The 16,672-nt window shown below is 35.4% G+C and overlaps 1 protein-coding gene and 1 long non-coding RNA gene across 2 annotated transcripts in view; one reads left to right on the top strand and one right to left on the bottom strand.

Annotated features, from left to right (window-relative positions):
- Positions 1-16,672, bottom strand: part of Asator (tau-tubulin kinase asator) — a 40,546-nt gene that overhangs the window by 16,344 nt on the left and 7,530 nt on the right. Inside the window, 11 exon segments of the mRNA XM_090118467.1 lie at positions 1,870-1,944; positions 3,273-3,602; positions 5,638-5,777; positions 6,064-6,193; positions 7,415-7,487; positions 8,322-8,463; positions 9,063-9,213; positions 10,173-10,308; positions 13,725-13,783; positions 14,080-14,165; positions 15,392-15,459. Of these exon segments, the coding sequence (XP_089974593.1) occupies positions 1,870-1,944; positions 3,273-3,602; positions 5,638-5,777; positions 6,064-6,193; positions 7,415-7,487; positions 8,322-8,463; positions 9,063-9,213; positions 10,173-10,308; positions 13,725-13,783; positions 14,080-14,165; positions 15,392-15,459 (1,390 nt within the window).
- Positions 11,861-12,333, top strand: LOC149895856 (uncharacterized). The gene is made up of 2 exons (XR_016458417.1): positions 11,861-12,040; positions 12,241-12,333. It is a non-coding gene; the product is annotated as an uncharacterized LOC149895856 (long non-coding RNA).

Below are 16,672 nucleotides of genomic sequence, written 5' to 3'. Positions count from 1 at the left end.
CACCGGCAACCTCGCAGGACAAGATAGCTAACATCATAAGTAACAACATTTGTTCTACGACTTTTGATAATTTGTTAGATTTTATTTTCATACAAAAATAAATATTCATTTAATTTTCCGTCTGAATATTATAAACTCTACGCCTCCCAAAAATTACGTAAACAAAAAGCGAACGAGAGGGGGAAGGGGGCGTCGCGTCGTCCATCCGATAATTAATAGAACATAGACTTACAAATGTAAGGAGAGTACAATAAAAGTTTAAAAAATCATTTAAAAATAATTTATTGCGTTATGCCAAAAGTCGTAGAACAAATGTTGTTACTTATGATGTTAGCTATCTTGTCCTGCGAGGTTGCTGGTGTTTTACAAGTAACCCTGTATAAAATAAAAACTAAAAATAAAATGTTGTTTTATTTTATTTGCTGACCATACACTACTACAAACGCAAAAATTTCTCCAAGCTAATTTACCTGTATTTGTAATTAATTATCAATAATAACAAGGCAAAAGATTTTTAGAACTGTAAATAATGTTTTTTGGTTGGTATTTGTATTTACATGTAAACTTAGTGAGCCTCGGAAATAAAAACTTACGGGCAGACTGAAAATCAGCGCTGTTCAGGTGTTAGGTCAAGCCCGACAGCATGGCTGAGTCTGACCCGATTGCCATGTAAACTATTGTGTATTTTTTTTTTAGTAATATAAGTAGTTATTAAGTGTGTGTAACATGTGGCAATAAATATTTTTTCTTTCTTTCTTTCTTAATTAGAAACACGTAACTCGATGAAGTAGTCATCAAATTCATTTAACATTTATGTATTAACAATAAATTTTATTAATTTAAGCTAACGTTTGATTAAAATTAAGCAATTTCTTATACAACTAGATAAACGGGTGCTCTATTACATATGAAATAGTGCTTAATCTCTAATAGGTTAATACACAAAAGTAAATAAATTTGATGACTACTTCATCGTGTTACGTGTTTCTAATTAAACGTCCACCACTGTATGTAAATATACAAAAAAGTAACTTTAAACTAAAGTTGACAGTTAACCGTAAATTTAACTGTAAAGTGAAACTTTTACTGTATCATCTCAAACTTTTTCGTCTAAATATTGCATGTCGCGCGACGGTCGGCCGCGGAGTAGGGCTAAAAGCAATTGTTATATAACATAACTAGATTTCCGCCCGCGGCTTCGCCCGCGTTTGCAAAGGAAAACCCGCATAGTTCTCGATCCCGTGGGATTTCCGGGATAAAAACTATCCTATGTGTTAATCCAAGATACCCTCTATATGTGTGCTAAATTTCATTGTAATCGGTTCAGTAGTTTTTACGTAAAAGAGTAACAAACATCCATACATCCATACATCCATACATCCTTACAAACTTTCGCCTTTATAATAGTATTAAGATTATATATTAATCCATCAGTCCTCGGAATCACAGACACAATAGAAAATCTATTGTGTCGCGCCCCGATCGGGCCTTACGGTGGTCAATGGGTTAATGGAATATTGTTAAATGTTCATAAAGTGTTTTATCGTGGTTTCACAAAATCACACAAAACTTTTTGAAGTGAAATTACCTTAGGCGCGTTGAAAGTAAACTCGCAAGGTCACGTCATAACAATACCACGTCATGTTAACGACAATACGTTATCTTTGAATATTCAAAAAAGTTTCACTTCTGACACGTGTGCTCGACACACACGCTCTTTTTACTAGTATATAAATAGTCAGATAATATCAGTCAATAAGGATTTTGACCGACGCCCTTAGTCAATAACCTTATTAACTAACTTTACCGGTCAATAAGGTTATTGACTGGTTCAGAGTTTTGACTGTAGCATATATAAATATAACTCACGACTTCAGGCACGTCGGGCTGTGCGGGCTCGGGCGCCGGTTGCAGCGCCACACGCGTGCGGGACGCCGGCAAACTCTGCACACAGAATAACAGTTATACAAATTAATGGGCTATAGTTTTAATAGGAATTTTCTTGTTTGTAAACATTGAGCTATTATTACTACGTATAGAGGAGACACCGCGAACAAAATCTGTGCTGCAAGCGCGGCGGCGCGGGGCGGCTTGTGAGTCATAGATTAAGCGATGTCATCGACTCACCGCTATAGAGGCGAAACTTTGTAAATATTTTGCTTATTACTTATCAATTAAGAACAATCAATGGGACAAAAAAAAATTGATACAAAGGTAATTTATTTTCATCTTTCATGATTTAACTTTTTTTCAAATAATATCCACAGTACAATATTTTTTAAATGTGTAAAATTATTTTTTTCCACTAAAAAAATTTACGTCATCTAATATTACTATCTAAAGATCTTTCATACCCAATGCAGTTTGTTAAAATTTTAGTCTATGACAAATGACGCAAAATGGCGCCCGCCAAAAATTTTGCTCGAACCAAGTTTTAACAATGATTATCTTATTAATTACCGATGAAAAGTTATTTCTTTGCACTTTGCCGCATTACTTGAATTATAAGTGCAATATCGCAACACACTCGAGGGCATATTTGATGAGTTTCTTGGTTTTTTGCTTTAAAACAAACAAGACATGAACGCGACCATCGCACTAAAGCGACTGAGTGCAATTAAGCCATATGGCTTATGTTGAGCGGAACATATGTGATGTAGGCGGTGTCGTCACCATATTATGTATATTTCAATGTTTGTAAATAGGCTTTTGTGAAACACACTTAGCACTTATATGTTTATACTAATATTATAAATGCGAAAGTTTGCGAGGATGTGTGTGTGTGTAAATGTGTTTGTTACTCTTTCCCGCAAATACTACTGAACCGATTACAATTAAATTTAGCACACATATAGAGAGTCACTTGGATTAACACATAGGATACGGTTTATCCCGGAAATCCCACGGGAAAGAGAACTATGCGGGTTTTCCTTTGAAAACGCGGGCGAAGCCGCGGGCGGAAATTTAGTTTTTGTATAAATAAATTAATGTCACTGAAGAATTTCAATGCCAATGCAATGTTGTAACTTTGTGGGCTGTGATAGCGTGTGATTGCGTCAATTAACGTGTTTTATCGTATGATGACGTCTTGTAGCGTGTTCTGACGTGTTTTATGTGTTGTAGTGTTTGATGGCGAGTGTTGTTACATGTAGAGTCGTGTGGTGAAGAATTTCGACATGAGTTTTTGCGTTTAATTGTTTTTGTTTGTTGTGTGTGTGTGTGTGTGCGCGCGTGTGTGTGTGTGTTTGTGCGGGTGTGTGCGACCCACCGGCGCGTCCTTCTCCCAGTCGTACGGGTCGGCGTCCCGCACGCCGCGCCGCCGGCAGCAGCGCTCGAGCAGCGCGCCGAGCAGCGCGTAGTGTGTGTGTGTGTGTGTGTGTGCGGTGTGTGCGACCCACCGGCGCGTCCTTCTCCCAGTCGTACGGGTCGGCGTCCCGCACGCCGCGCCGCCGGCAGCAGCGCTCGAGCAGCGCGCCGAGCAGCGCGTAGTCCGGCGCGTCCGCGTACTCGAGCGCCTGCACGTGCTCGAGGAACTGCCGCAGCTCGGACGGCAGGTGCTTGAGTAAGAGACGGTGGTCGTACTTCTCTTTCATGAGCCCGACCTGCACGCGCAATCACCACCGTTACGTATTACCAAAAGTGTACGGGATTAACCCGCGGCAAAATAGATGTGATATAGCTGATAGAAAGAATGCGACACGTTATTATAACATAATAACAACAAATGACAATTTTAACCCGGCGAGCGCAAGGTTGGGTGTGATACACCCAGACCTACGAATATACGACAACCGACTCGATCGAATTTTGACAAGAAGTGACAAACACTTGCCTTCAATAATAAATGTATGTTCGAATTGTTAATTTTTTTTATTCAAATTCAAATTACATTTATTTACAAGAATGTAGTTACAAAAAAGGTGTTATTACAATGTTAAGGCGCTATACATTCTACCCACTATCTGGGTGTGCAAATATTTAAATGGAAATAAGTTAAATTACACAACACTAATTCTTCGCGTCACAATAGTTAAACGTGACTAATTCTTCCTTGTCACAGACTCCGCAATGTATATTCATAAATAAATATCAGTCATAACTTTTTTAACTAATTCTTTACATTAATTAGTTCACAAGTTCGTTTCGTTTGACCGCCTCCTCGGTACAGTGGTTGACGCGTGAGCGTAGAACCGAGGGGTCCTGGGTTCGATTCCCGGTGGAGACGAAAAAAAAAATGTCTCGGTCTGGCAGGACACAGAAGGCTGATCACCTACTTGTCCCTAAAGAAAAATCGATCAGTGAAACAGATGTATGAATAATGCATCTGCCCCCTACCCCACTACGGGGACACGGGACTTCACTTTTAATTAGTTCACAAAGAAGTTAATATCGGTTTGGCATTCGCGGAAATAAGTATTTAAAATAAAATTCCTTTAAAAATACGTAATCACTATCTGGGTATGTCACACCCACCTAGCGCTGTGTTTTCTTTCTAACCTTGCGCTCGGCGTGTTATGAAGTCTGTTTAAACAATGTACCAAATAAGCATTGACAAAAATAAACACTACTACCATAATTAACATAAACACTTGAAAATAATCCGGCTCGAAGGACCATTTAACAAATTCCTTCTCTGGCTTAAACGGATCAGACAGTTTGTTATTATATGTTATATTGCGATTATTCATTAATTTATTGTTATTTCAAAAGATCAACTAACATCCTATAAGGTAAAAAAAGTTTCATTAAAATAATTGTTTTTTTTTTAATCACACAAACTTATATTTAATTAACGCAACGGTCGAAAATAATTCAATACAACGCGAAAGTGACGCAATTTTTCTTATAATGCAAAACATCGAACAAAAACGTGTCATCAAACACTGTTAACACGACTCAAGCAAATTGCGGATTCTGTACAAATGGTCCTTCGAGCCGGTTTCTTTAAAAAATCAATAATGAAAAGCAATCCGAATTGCACCCATATTCTTTCACATTCATGCATGCAATAACCATTTATTAAATAATATCTTAAGGAAGGGAAATATCAAATTTTCAGCAATGAATAGCAAATAACCTAGTTTAGAAAACAGAGCAGTATGTATATAAATATACTTTTAATTGAAGTGGGTACTTTGAGTAAAATTTCAAGGTCACGTCATGACAATATCGTCAGTAAGGCAACGAGTTTGGTATCTTTGAAATTTGCCAAAGAAGTTTGACTTCTGACCCGTGTGCTCGGCATACACGCACTTTTTAGCTAACTAAACAGTCGAAAATAGTTCAATACAGCATGCAAGTGACAAATTTTTATTACACACATTACATTGCGGATTCTGTAATAATGGTCCTTCGAGCCGGATTCCGATGGAAAAGGATTTAATAAGCATTCGAATAATCTATTTTTCCACAAAAATCATAACATAAATAATTAGAATTCTTATATGCAATAACCACGTATTTAATAGTGCCCAAGGCAAGTGAAAACACATTTATAGCAAACAATACCAAATAGTCATAACTAGACTATGAGGGATAAACGTTTTTTTTTTCAAGTTTTACAATATTACAAACTTGTTGCAAATATTCAATATAGACAATATAAAAATCTGGAACAAAAAAATGATCTCCACAAACCTGTTCCTTATCCTTTATCTTCCTCCACGGCAGCTGTCCGTTCACAAACTCGACGAGCATGTAGAACAAGGACCACAGATCATCATGTCTTCCCATTTCCTTGTTTTTGTGGGCGTTTATTGACGCGTAGCGAACTGTGCCTGGAATTATTGAAGAGAAATTTATATCATGCCTTTTTTATATTATTTTGAAATTTGAACACTATAAATTTCTATCCTCTTCGAATTTTTTTTTTCTTCTTTTTCATCATTTTTAATTCTCTTGCATCATTTCATCATATTCGTCAGGATATAACAGATAAAACAGTTGTTTATTTTCTAGATACATCAAGCTCGATGCTGTGAAGCTGTGAGCTTGATGTGTGCGTTTGCATGTGTCTGCATATATCTGCACACGTAATATGTTCGTCAGTCTGTCTGTACGCACCTCTGAACCCAGCGGCAGCTCGCGGCGGGCGCACGGCCCCCGTGCTGGTGGTGTACTGGCGCGCGAGCCCGAAGTCGAGCATGTACACGCGCCGGCAGTTGGATGGGTGACGGCCGATGCTGAAGTTGCTCTAGGCACGGAAGATTCGAATAAAGAATTTCGAATTTCGAACAAAGAATGTCGAATTTCGAACAACTAATTTCAAATTTCTAATATCGAACTTGGAATAAAGTATTTTAATGGCGAATGACGGTTGTCGAACTTCGAATAAGAACATTTATAATAAAGAATTTCGAATGTCAAACGGACGTTTATTCACAAGAGTTTCTAATATTAAATTTGGTACGTCAATTATTTTATAAATAATATCCAATGTTGAACTTCTAAAACAGAATTTCAAATGCCAAATTTAGAATAAAGAATTTCTAACGTCAAAATTCGATTAAAGAATTTCCAATGTCAAACTATAAATGTAGAATTTCAAATCTCGAATTTGCAATGTCAAAACTCGAATGTTAAACTTTGAAATAGAATTTCAAATGTCTAATTTCGAATAAAGAATTTCGTATAATACAGAAACCCGAAAAGTATTTTGAATAACGAATTTCGTTTATAGAAATTTTAATTTCCTTTTCTATTTGAATGCTAACGATAGCGATATCGTTACAAAACTAGAGCTATTGCGAAATAGCTCTTAGACTACAGGCCCGTGTTGAAAAAATTATGGGTCATTTGACCCACCAGGTGACCTATCTAGAACGATATAAGAGCATAAAATAATAAGATTCAGCACTATGACATCACTTGTAAGCTGTCCACCTGAGTGCAGATGAGAATTCGAAGGTTCAGGTAGAGATTTGCTCCCCTTGTCTCCATGATTTTTGTACGGCGTTGCGGAATAATTGATTAAATATATATAGTATAGAAATAGTATGACACAGATGCCGTACAAAATCAAATGACCAAATTTACCCTGGCAACTGTCGAAAAATAAAAATAAATTCCGACTTTGTGGACCACCATTTTTGTACGGCATCTGTGTCATACTATTTCTATACTGCTTTTAAGCCATTATTCCGCAACGCCGTACAAAAATCATGGAGACAAGGGGAGAAAATCTCTACCTGAACCTTCGAATTCTCATCTGCACTCAGGTGGACAGCTTACGAGTGTCGTCATAGTGCTGAATTTTATTATTTTATGCTCTTATATCATTCTAGATAGGTCAGGTGGTGGGTCAAATGACCCATAATTTTTTCAACATGGGCCTGTAGTCTATCTAGTTTTGTAAATAAGATTTTACTTAAACACGCATGAATAATTTTTTTATTAAATTAGACGTTGTACTTACAGGTTTTATATCTCGGTGCAGGAATCCCACCGAATGTATTGAATCTATTGCTTTTAAAATTTGAATACCCAATCTGGAACAAAAAGAAAAAAAAAATTATTAGGGATGTAACGATACATGATTTTGCCGATACGATACCGATACCGATATTTGTAATCAAATATCGGCGATACCGATATCGATGGCTTGGTAGAAAAATAAATAGTGAATTATGCATAAAAGTTACCAACATTTAAAAGAGACTCAACTGTAAATCGTATTATTTTAAATAACAATGAAAAATCAAAAAACAAGAAAACCATTTATTTTAGTATTATTATTTTGCAAAGTCAGTAAAACTTTAAGTTATGCACATACAATCAGTTCCTAATAAAAGTTTACTATTGGTAGAGTTTTTTCAAAAAACAAAGTGCGCACGCGCGGGCGGCCTCCCGCATCGTTCATTGGGCGCGGTTTTTTGAATTGTTTGATATCGGTATCGGTTGTTTTATAATCGGCGATACCGATTTAACGGCTTGTCGATTATATCGGCCGATATATCGGTATCGGTATGGTTACATCCCTAATTTTTATCATTTTATGTGCAAGTGTGAGTATATTTCTATCATAATCTTCAGATGACTTTTTCGTGTTTAAAGTGTGCGAATTTGTTTCAATCTGTTAAAAACGTCACATGGTCGGCGTGTACGTGTTGGACGTGTGTGTGCTACGTGTTTTTGTATATTTAGTGTATCTATGAAATAGACATATACATTGTCTCACGTATACTAGTGAGCTAACAGCTCATTTCATTCATGTCATTGTGTGAATGTGTGTATGCGCGTGCGTTAATGTGTGCGTACGTGCGTGTGTATGTACATACATGTGTGTGTAAGTTTGAATTTATATTTGCGTGTGTGTGTCTCACCTTAGCGTGGTGGAGAGCGAGAAGGCGCCGCGCGGCTGCGCGCGCCGCAGCTCGGCGAGGTTGCGGCCCTGCAGCTGCATCACCACGTAGTTGAACCGCGCGTTCCGACCGCACCCTATGAACCGGCACACGTGCTCCTTGCCTGACGACCGACGATGGAATTAATGAATAAAACCACAATTTCAATTATGGAAGGGCGTAAAGAAAGGATAACAGCAAGAAACGTGTAAAAAGTGCAGTTACAATCGAATCGACCACAAATTGCGTATCTACCAATGTTTTTTTTTTACGCTGCAATAGGGGAGCGCTTGGCCACGGTCTCGCCTGATGGTAAGCTGAGATGTGGAACCAAAAACAAACTTATCGTCATCATCAGTCAATTTTGTTCCCAGAGCAGCTAAAAGGTCTTCGACGACAGTTTAGACCACAACTCTACATTTTATCAGGTGACATAAGTCGTCGAATACCATTTCCATTATTTTCTCAATCAAAGCATCATAAATTATAAAATTTTTTAATAAATCGAAAACCACATCAAATCTTGCACGTCCAAAACCCTCAACAATGCAAATTAAAATTCAAATTACATTTATTTGTCACAAATTCTTAGACGTCACCAAACTAATTCTTCATTGTCTCAGATTCCGCAATGTAAGAAATTCTTGAATGTCATAAAATTGTATCTCCATTCACTACCACCATATCACCCCACACTGCCAACCACTACAACCCCCAACTCACCCTGCAGCTTCTTCAGCACGGCCACTTCCATCTTCAGCACCTGCTTCGCTTGCCGCGCAGATTCCACCTTCAGCGCGACCTGTTCCTGCGTCACCAAGTCTAGACCTTCGTATATCTCGCCGAAACCACCGCCGCCTATCTTCTTTATTACCTGGAAGTTGAAATAACTTACCTCTGAAGTATTCGAACGTGTAATTTTCTTTAATTTATGTATGTAACTTTAAGTTGAATACATAAGTTGGAAATTTATATGTATAAAACTTAAATTTAATTATTTGGTCATATAGACGACTAGCAGTAGTAGTAGAACCGAGAATTAACAGCACAGATTTTTACCAACATGAATGGTAAGAAATGCATCTTTAGATATTACATTTGTACCGATATTAGCAAAAGTATTAGAAAATGTGTGTAGTTACACTTGAATTAATTTTAACAAACTTTTGTCATTTATAAAGCAATATGCTTTACAGAAAAACAAATCCTACTCCCATATACATTACTATTTATAAATTATATCCTAATATGATTTGATGATAAAAAAATACGACTTTGATATTTTTTGACAAGTCTAAAGCATTTGACTGTGTACCACTATTGAATAAATCAAAAAAATATGGAATGTTAGACATTGTGGATTGGTTTCAATCGTATGTTCACAGTTAACAATGTGCTACAATCATAAAAAGCAACAAATTTCATAAAAACTAAGCATATCAATTTGACTATATTATTAAGAATTTTGGTGTACCTCAAGGCAATGTATTGGGGCCACTATTGTTTTTAACTTATATTAATGAAATAATTGATCAACCTATAATAAAATAATCGTATTTATTGACGACATCTCTACTGATGCAATAATAGTGTTCTTTTTATAAAAATCATTGAGTTCGATACCTGGCTAAGAATTTCTAAAAATCCTATGCAGTTATATTTTACATAGAAAATCGTAATGTTTTTCTATCCTTGACAATCTGTAAATGGCTTATTGTGATTGTATCATGAGACTATTTTTAAGAATACAGGTGTAGATTCTCCTAAAATAAAAATAAATAAATTTCCCTCTTTACATTTATATTATACTATCCACCACCAATCTGCACATACCTTCCACCGCTCCTTGACCACGTGTCCGGGCTGCAGCAGGTCCTCCGTCGCCATGGTGATGTGGTGCGCGCGCCGCGACGTGTCGCAGCGGGACGCCTCCTTCGAGCGGTTGCCGAAGTTCGGGAGCGTGCGGGACCTGCAGGTTAACTTATAGATCTACTAGCTTTCCGCCTGCGGCTTCGCCCGCGTTTTCAAAAAAAAACCCGCATAGTTCCCGTTCCCGTGGGATTTCCGGGATAAAACCTAGCCTATGTCACTCAGAAATGATGTAGCTTTCCAACAGTGAAAGAATTTTTCAAATCTGCCAAGTAGTTTCGGAGCCTATTCAATTCATACAAACAAACAAAAAAATCAAACCTTTCCTCTTTATAATATTTGTATAGATGTATAGATGTATAGATGTATAGATGTATAGACTAGTGGTCCGCCCCGGCTTCGCCCGTGGTACCTACATGTTTAAACTATCCTATCTCTCAAGTTGGATCGAACTGCACATGGTGTGCGAATTTTATTATAATCGGTTAAGTGGTTTAGGAGTCCATTGAGGACAAACATTGTGACACGAGATTTATATATATTAAGAAGATAGTTAACGTTCCTGTGCTATTTACGGGATAGCCTATGTATTATTCCGGGTACCTACATAGGTAGAAGACCCAGAATAAAATTTCATTGCAATCGGTTCAGAAGCATTTGCGTGAAAGAGTAACAAACATCGATCCACCCATCTGTCCTCATAAACTTTACTTAAAAGGCAGGCAAAGCAAAGTCGCCACTGTCCACCACTTAACACCAGGAGGCCCACCGTGCCCCTTAGCTTGCTCTGACATAAATAATACAGATCGAAACAAAGATGTCGATGAAAACATTTACATATTAACTAACGTATCAAAGATATAGGTACAGACATATTCAGAGATAAAATTGTTGATGGAAACATAGGTACCAATAGATACAAATGTCAAATATAGAGGAGATTTGTAGAAGTACAGAAACAAACCGCGCGGCACAGCTAGTAATTTAATAAGGTTTAATTTACACCAAGCGACTCAACCACAACAAGATATATGAAATCAATCTGCAAAGTATTGAGTTACATCAAGGCTAAGTGACCGCGCGCTGTTAGCTTTGATTGTAATTAATTACGATAGCTGTTTGTTTATAATGCATATTAATGCATTATAAACAAACAGAATGACAGATAGATCTTTGTCTATACTAATATTATAAAGAGGAAAAGTTTGTAATTATGTATGTATGTATGTATGGTATTCACGCATAAACTACTGGACCGATTTCAAAAATTCTTTCACCATTAGAAAGCTGCATCTTCACTGAGCAACATAGGCTATATTGCATTTTGAAAAAAAATAGAGATCCTTACCAAAAATGCAATAATGTAACCCAAGGTGTAAAAAAATCCTCAATAAAAGTTCTGTCATCGCGTGCGCTGCGGAATCTACGGAAGATAGAACAAAAAAATGTTCTACGGTATTATAGAATGGATCAATATCTACAAGAAAGTCCGCGATACCATAATATGTCCATGTATGGGCTGCTGATTGATATGATATGATATCCCATACACTCCTTTAGCTGATAAATTGATAGTTTGATAGTTTGATGATGTAAAACAAGTTATTGCCTTTGATCACTTTATTGTTGATTGCTATAAACTAATGATGATATAGGTCTACCAGAATCTGATGGCATATTTATATTTAAAAAATAAAAGATTTTCATGTGGCAACTTTATTTGACAACTATCAAATTGGTTGTCAAATTATTTGTGTTGATGATTAATTTTTAGGATTTTGTCTTCAAAATCTTCGAAATGTCGATAAAACCGCTGCGATCACAAGCAAGAGGTGTTGTTTACAATGTGCATAGAAAAATATTCGATGAAGAAGGGTCAAACACATCACAATTTTCAATTTTAAAGCGCGTGAAAGATTATATTGCTAAATTGGACTTACCCGTTTTGATACTTTAAATTAAAAATGTTATAAATAGGTAACTATAATATTGTTTGTTGATTAAAATATAATTTTATGAAAACTTATTACAGGAGTTTCCAATTCGGCTATTTGTCAAGTCCAAGGTGTACAAGTCAATTTTATAATGTGTTAATACTTACGAAAATAAACATGATTTTATTTTATTATTGTTTTATTTTATAAAAAAATATAAATACTCGTTAAATATAAATAAGTTTTGATCTGCATTATCATTACATCCATATTTTCACATGTCAAATATAGGTATGTGTAAATACATAATATTATGTATTACCTTTAGAAAAGTAATATGTATATTATACATGTAATAAGTACCTACATAATAATTATTACGCAGATATCTCAATATTAAATAAAGTATTATCCACTTGTGTAATGTGACTAATGATATTGAGGACAAAATAAAAAATACACAGTATCAAGATCGTTCAGTCCATTTTCCCTAGGGTTGCACACTCAAAATTTTGATTTCCCTATTTGCCATCAGATTCTGGTTTACCTATAATATGATATGATTGATATATTGATATATTTGATAGTTGATGATTGATAATGAGATTAATTGATATAGCGCGTACACCCCGAGCGCTTTACACGAGCCGCGAGCGCAGACAAACTGGGTGAAGATGTTCTTGTCACCATAATGAAATAGGATCGTGGAAAGCGCTGAGTCAGGATGTACGGCTAGCCCGTACAGTCCATCTTCAGTAGTTATGTTACTACAACAACTTTTTTACGTTTTCAAAGTAAATAGAAGTGCCGACAGTATTCAAACCATGTTATCCATACACATATATTAATCCTTATCCCATTAAATGATGTTTTATTATAGACTGTTTCAATGCCAGCAAAATACTTTTTAAATGAAAAGAATTGGATATTCCATTCAAAAGATATAACGAATTTTTAAAAGTGTCAATCTACAGAAAATAGTAGGTATACTGTTCGAGCAGGCCGTAGTGCGGGACGGGGTAAAGGTGATTTTCATGTGATTAAAAATTAAACCTATAGTCCGACCTATATTAGACTTTTCACTGTCACGATATCGCTATCTATGCGGGTGAAACCGCAGGGCATTGCTAGTAGGTAATAAAAAGGAATATGGACTTGAAATTTTTTTATATCATAGGTTTATTGTAAATAATATAATCTATTAACGTATCTTTCTACTTTTCAAGACTACAATTTTTTCCATGTCATTCAAAATGTTTCCTCTTTTTCTAAAGTTTATTCTAGGATTAAAATAATAAAAAGATTCATTAATACAATGGTTAGTGTCTCTGATCGTTAACCCAGAGAGAATATAATCTATCTGAGGTACTGGAAAAAGATTTTGCTCTCTAATCAGAGTATTTACATGTTATGTCAAACACTCATTATATTATTATGTCTACAATTATATAAACAAACAATTTACATGTTTATCGTTTTACAGAACCAGTTACCAGTTACCAACCTAAGAATATTTATTTTTAAGTTTCACTAATTTATTTGTCTGGTAGATAGAATGAATCAGATTAAAATGGCATCTCACCTCAACAATGGGTTGGTCTGAACGCGGGGCGCTGCCGGCTGCGGCCGACGCACCTCTCTCTGTAAAATTACATAAATAATATTAAATATTATAATAAATATATAAATAAAAGTGATTTATATCCCATTGACCACCGAGCGGCCCGATCGGGCCGAGACACAATAGATTTTCTATTGTGTCTGTGATCCGAGGACTGACGGAATATAGATATTTTTTCAATTGAATTAGAACTTTGAAATCTCAATTTTATTCAAATTTCATATAAGAAAGAAAAATTATTAATCAATAATTTAAACATTAAGAAGCCTTTTTTAATTTTTTTTAACTGACACAACAATAATCGAATAATAATTACCTGCTGTTCATTTTTCTTCTGTTTCGGCGCTTGCTCCGCAGACTCTGAGCCCTGGGATGCTGTGTCCGCTGACGACGACGAAGATTCTGCAACGAGATGACGAGAGCATTAGAAATAGGCTTTATGAAGTTAGAGCAAAGTACCTACAACCTGTGAAAAGAATGGACAATATTTTACCCTGATCTCTAGGGCGCAATTTTTTTGTATAGCAAGTAAATTATGATCTATTACTTGAATGGGTCTATATTCAATGGATGTATTAGCGTATTTTTTGTATTTTTTATTTACTTAGGTATCTACTTTATATGATGTTTCAAAAAACTATGATCTATTTGTATGAAAATGTCGAGCAAATTGGTGTTGTAAAATCGTAACAGACAGGCTTAAATGGTAGAAAATTATAAATAGAGACATTATTATGATCATAACGTGATTTACATTAAAGATATGTGCCTCTCAATAAAAGTAAAATTATTGAAGCATAATTTATTACAACGTTATTTATAGATATGCTTTGACTGAGGGTCTCTGAAAGGGTAGTATATTGGAGACCGCAGCTCAGGTATAAAATGAAATCAACCGAAAAATCGGGATATTATAGAGCAAGGAAAACAGGCCGAATATAACTAGAAAAGTATCGTAGTATTAATTTGTAATCACTTTTATATTGTAGTAAGATTATGTAGCTGTTTTTTGATTATTTTTTGGTAGTCAAAATTATCAATTTTTATTAAATAAGTACTCATCATACAAATACGTTAAAAGGTTACATATAATTATGAAAAATCCATACTAATATTATAAATGCGAAAGTAACTCTGTCTGTCTGTCTGTTACTCAATCACGCCTACACTACTGAACCAATTTGCATGAAATTTGGTATGGAGATATTTTGATACCCGAGAAAGGACATAGGCTACCTTTTATTGCGAAATATGTACCACGGGCGAAGCCGGGGCGGACCACTAGTTTATCATATACCATACTCATCATGTTTTAACGGTGCATTTACATCAAACGAGCGATTGCACATTCTAACCCCACTATATATGTCAAATTCTTTTAGTGTAAACAGGCGTGGAGCATTCTTTCGTTGTTCTTAGTGCGTTCGAAAATTTGTATGCAATGTTATAATACTGAACAACTCTGAATACGAGCTTTCGTTTACACTAAAAGATCACGAAAGAATGCTCTCGCTCTAGCTCTATGTTAGTTTGATATGCACCGTAAGACGTATTTCGTTAACAGTGTCTTTTTAATAATTTTACCAACAATTTCATACATTTCTATATCTAAATATAATAAAACAAACCCTTACTAGATCGATGCGTAGGGCGCGGCGCTATATCGCCGTACGATGGTTCGCACCCCGCCTGCTCCCTGTAAACATTACAATTTATTACTTTTATACCCTTTTAAATAGATCTAGGTAAATGATAATAATAATAAAATAGTTGTTTTGTAAAATCATTACATTCTATAATATTGTACACTGTCTCTTAAACTATAAAAGCTCTAGCTTTCTTTATTACACATTTTATTAGACGTTTTATTGAGATCCTTATCTAATGCTTAATTAATTATCTCCTGTAGTTTAAATCTTTATGTGGAAACTGGAAAGGAATAGAGATTGCTGTAATTGTAATAAAAACCTAAAAAATATGTTCTGCAAATTATATTGAGTCTTTGAAATAAATGTTTTTTTCTTCCTTTCTTTTAAATAATTAGTTATTGAGTATTACAATTTAAAAGGCTTATATTAACTTCTAAATGCGTCAATAAAGTTATTGATCTCCCTTTTTCAGCATTCAGCAGTTACCGAGATTATCTCGATCAAACAAACGAACTCTTCCATAATATCAACATAGATTCACCTTAAAAACCCGGCTGACCCGTAACGTCGCAGTTTATATTATTCATAATATTACGCTCGTAACATTTTAATCAACGTAATACAATTATAAAATGTCAGAGCTCGGGAACATGACAAATTCAATAAACGGTTACCGCGTTATGGTGCTTTTCCACCGATAATAATGTGCGAGGATGTGTAGCGAGCCATGTGTTTGTAAATAACCAATAGTTAGTATCGATTCAAACTTCTAACTTCAAACTTCAAACAAGCGATATGATTGGTTATTTCAAACACATTCCTCTCTACACATCCTTTATTGGTGAAAAAGCCCCCTTATACCGAAATAGTGCAAGAGCCCACCACTGGATTATGTACGTATCTGTTTTTTACAGAAATTAATCCCTAATAATCTGTCCATCTATTTGTTTCTTTTACACGCCTAAGCTATCTGATTCGGATGAAATGTGGTTCACAGATAGAATGACACTTGAAAAAGGACATAGATTAGGTTTTTGGGTTTTATTATATAAGAACTATGCGGGTTTTTCTATGACTTTCAATTAAATGTCGTCATTCAATGAACGCGCTAGTCATTCAAAAAAGTAGAAGATTCAACCAGATGACTGCCACATAAATTTTATACAGTACGTTTAAGCTCGCAAAAAATTTGATCACTTAATTTTTTTATAGGTTTTTTATATGTCTTGTCCAGTCGCTATTTTACGTTTTACGCATTGA

This window comes from Colias eurytheme, chromosome 30 (genome assembly GCF_061535395.1).
Source record: "Colias eurytheme isolate Ceu_HAF_F1 chromosome 30, ilColEury1 Martin Lab GWU primary, whole genome shotgun sequence".
In the NCBI taxonomy this organism is placed as follows: domain Eukaryota; kingdom Metazoa; phylum Arthropoda; class Insecta; order Lepidoptera; family Pieridae; genus Colias; species Colias eurytheme.
Note: the sequence above shows the minus strand (reverse complement) of the source record. Positions and strands in the feature narration are given on the sequence as shown.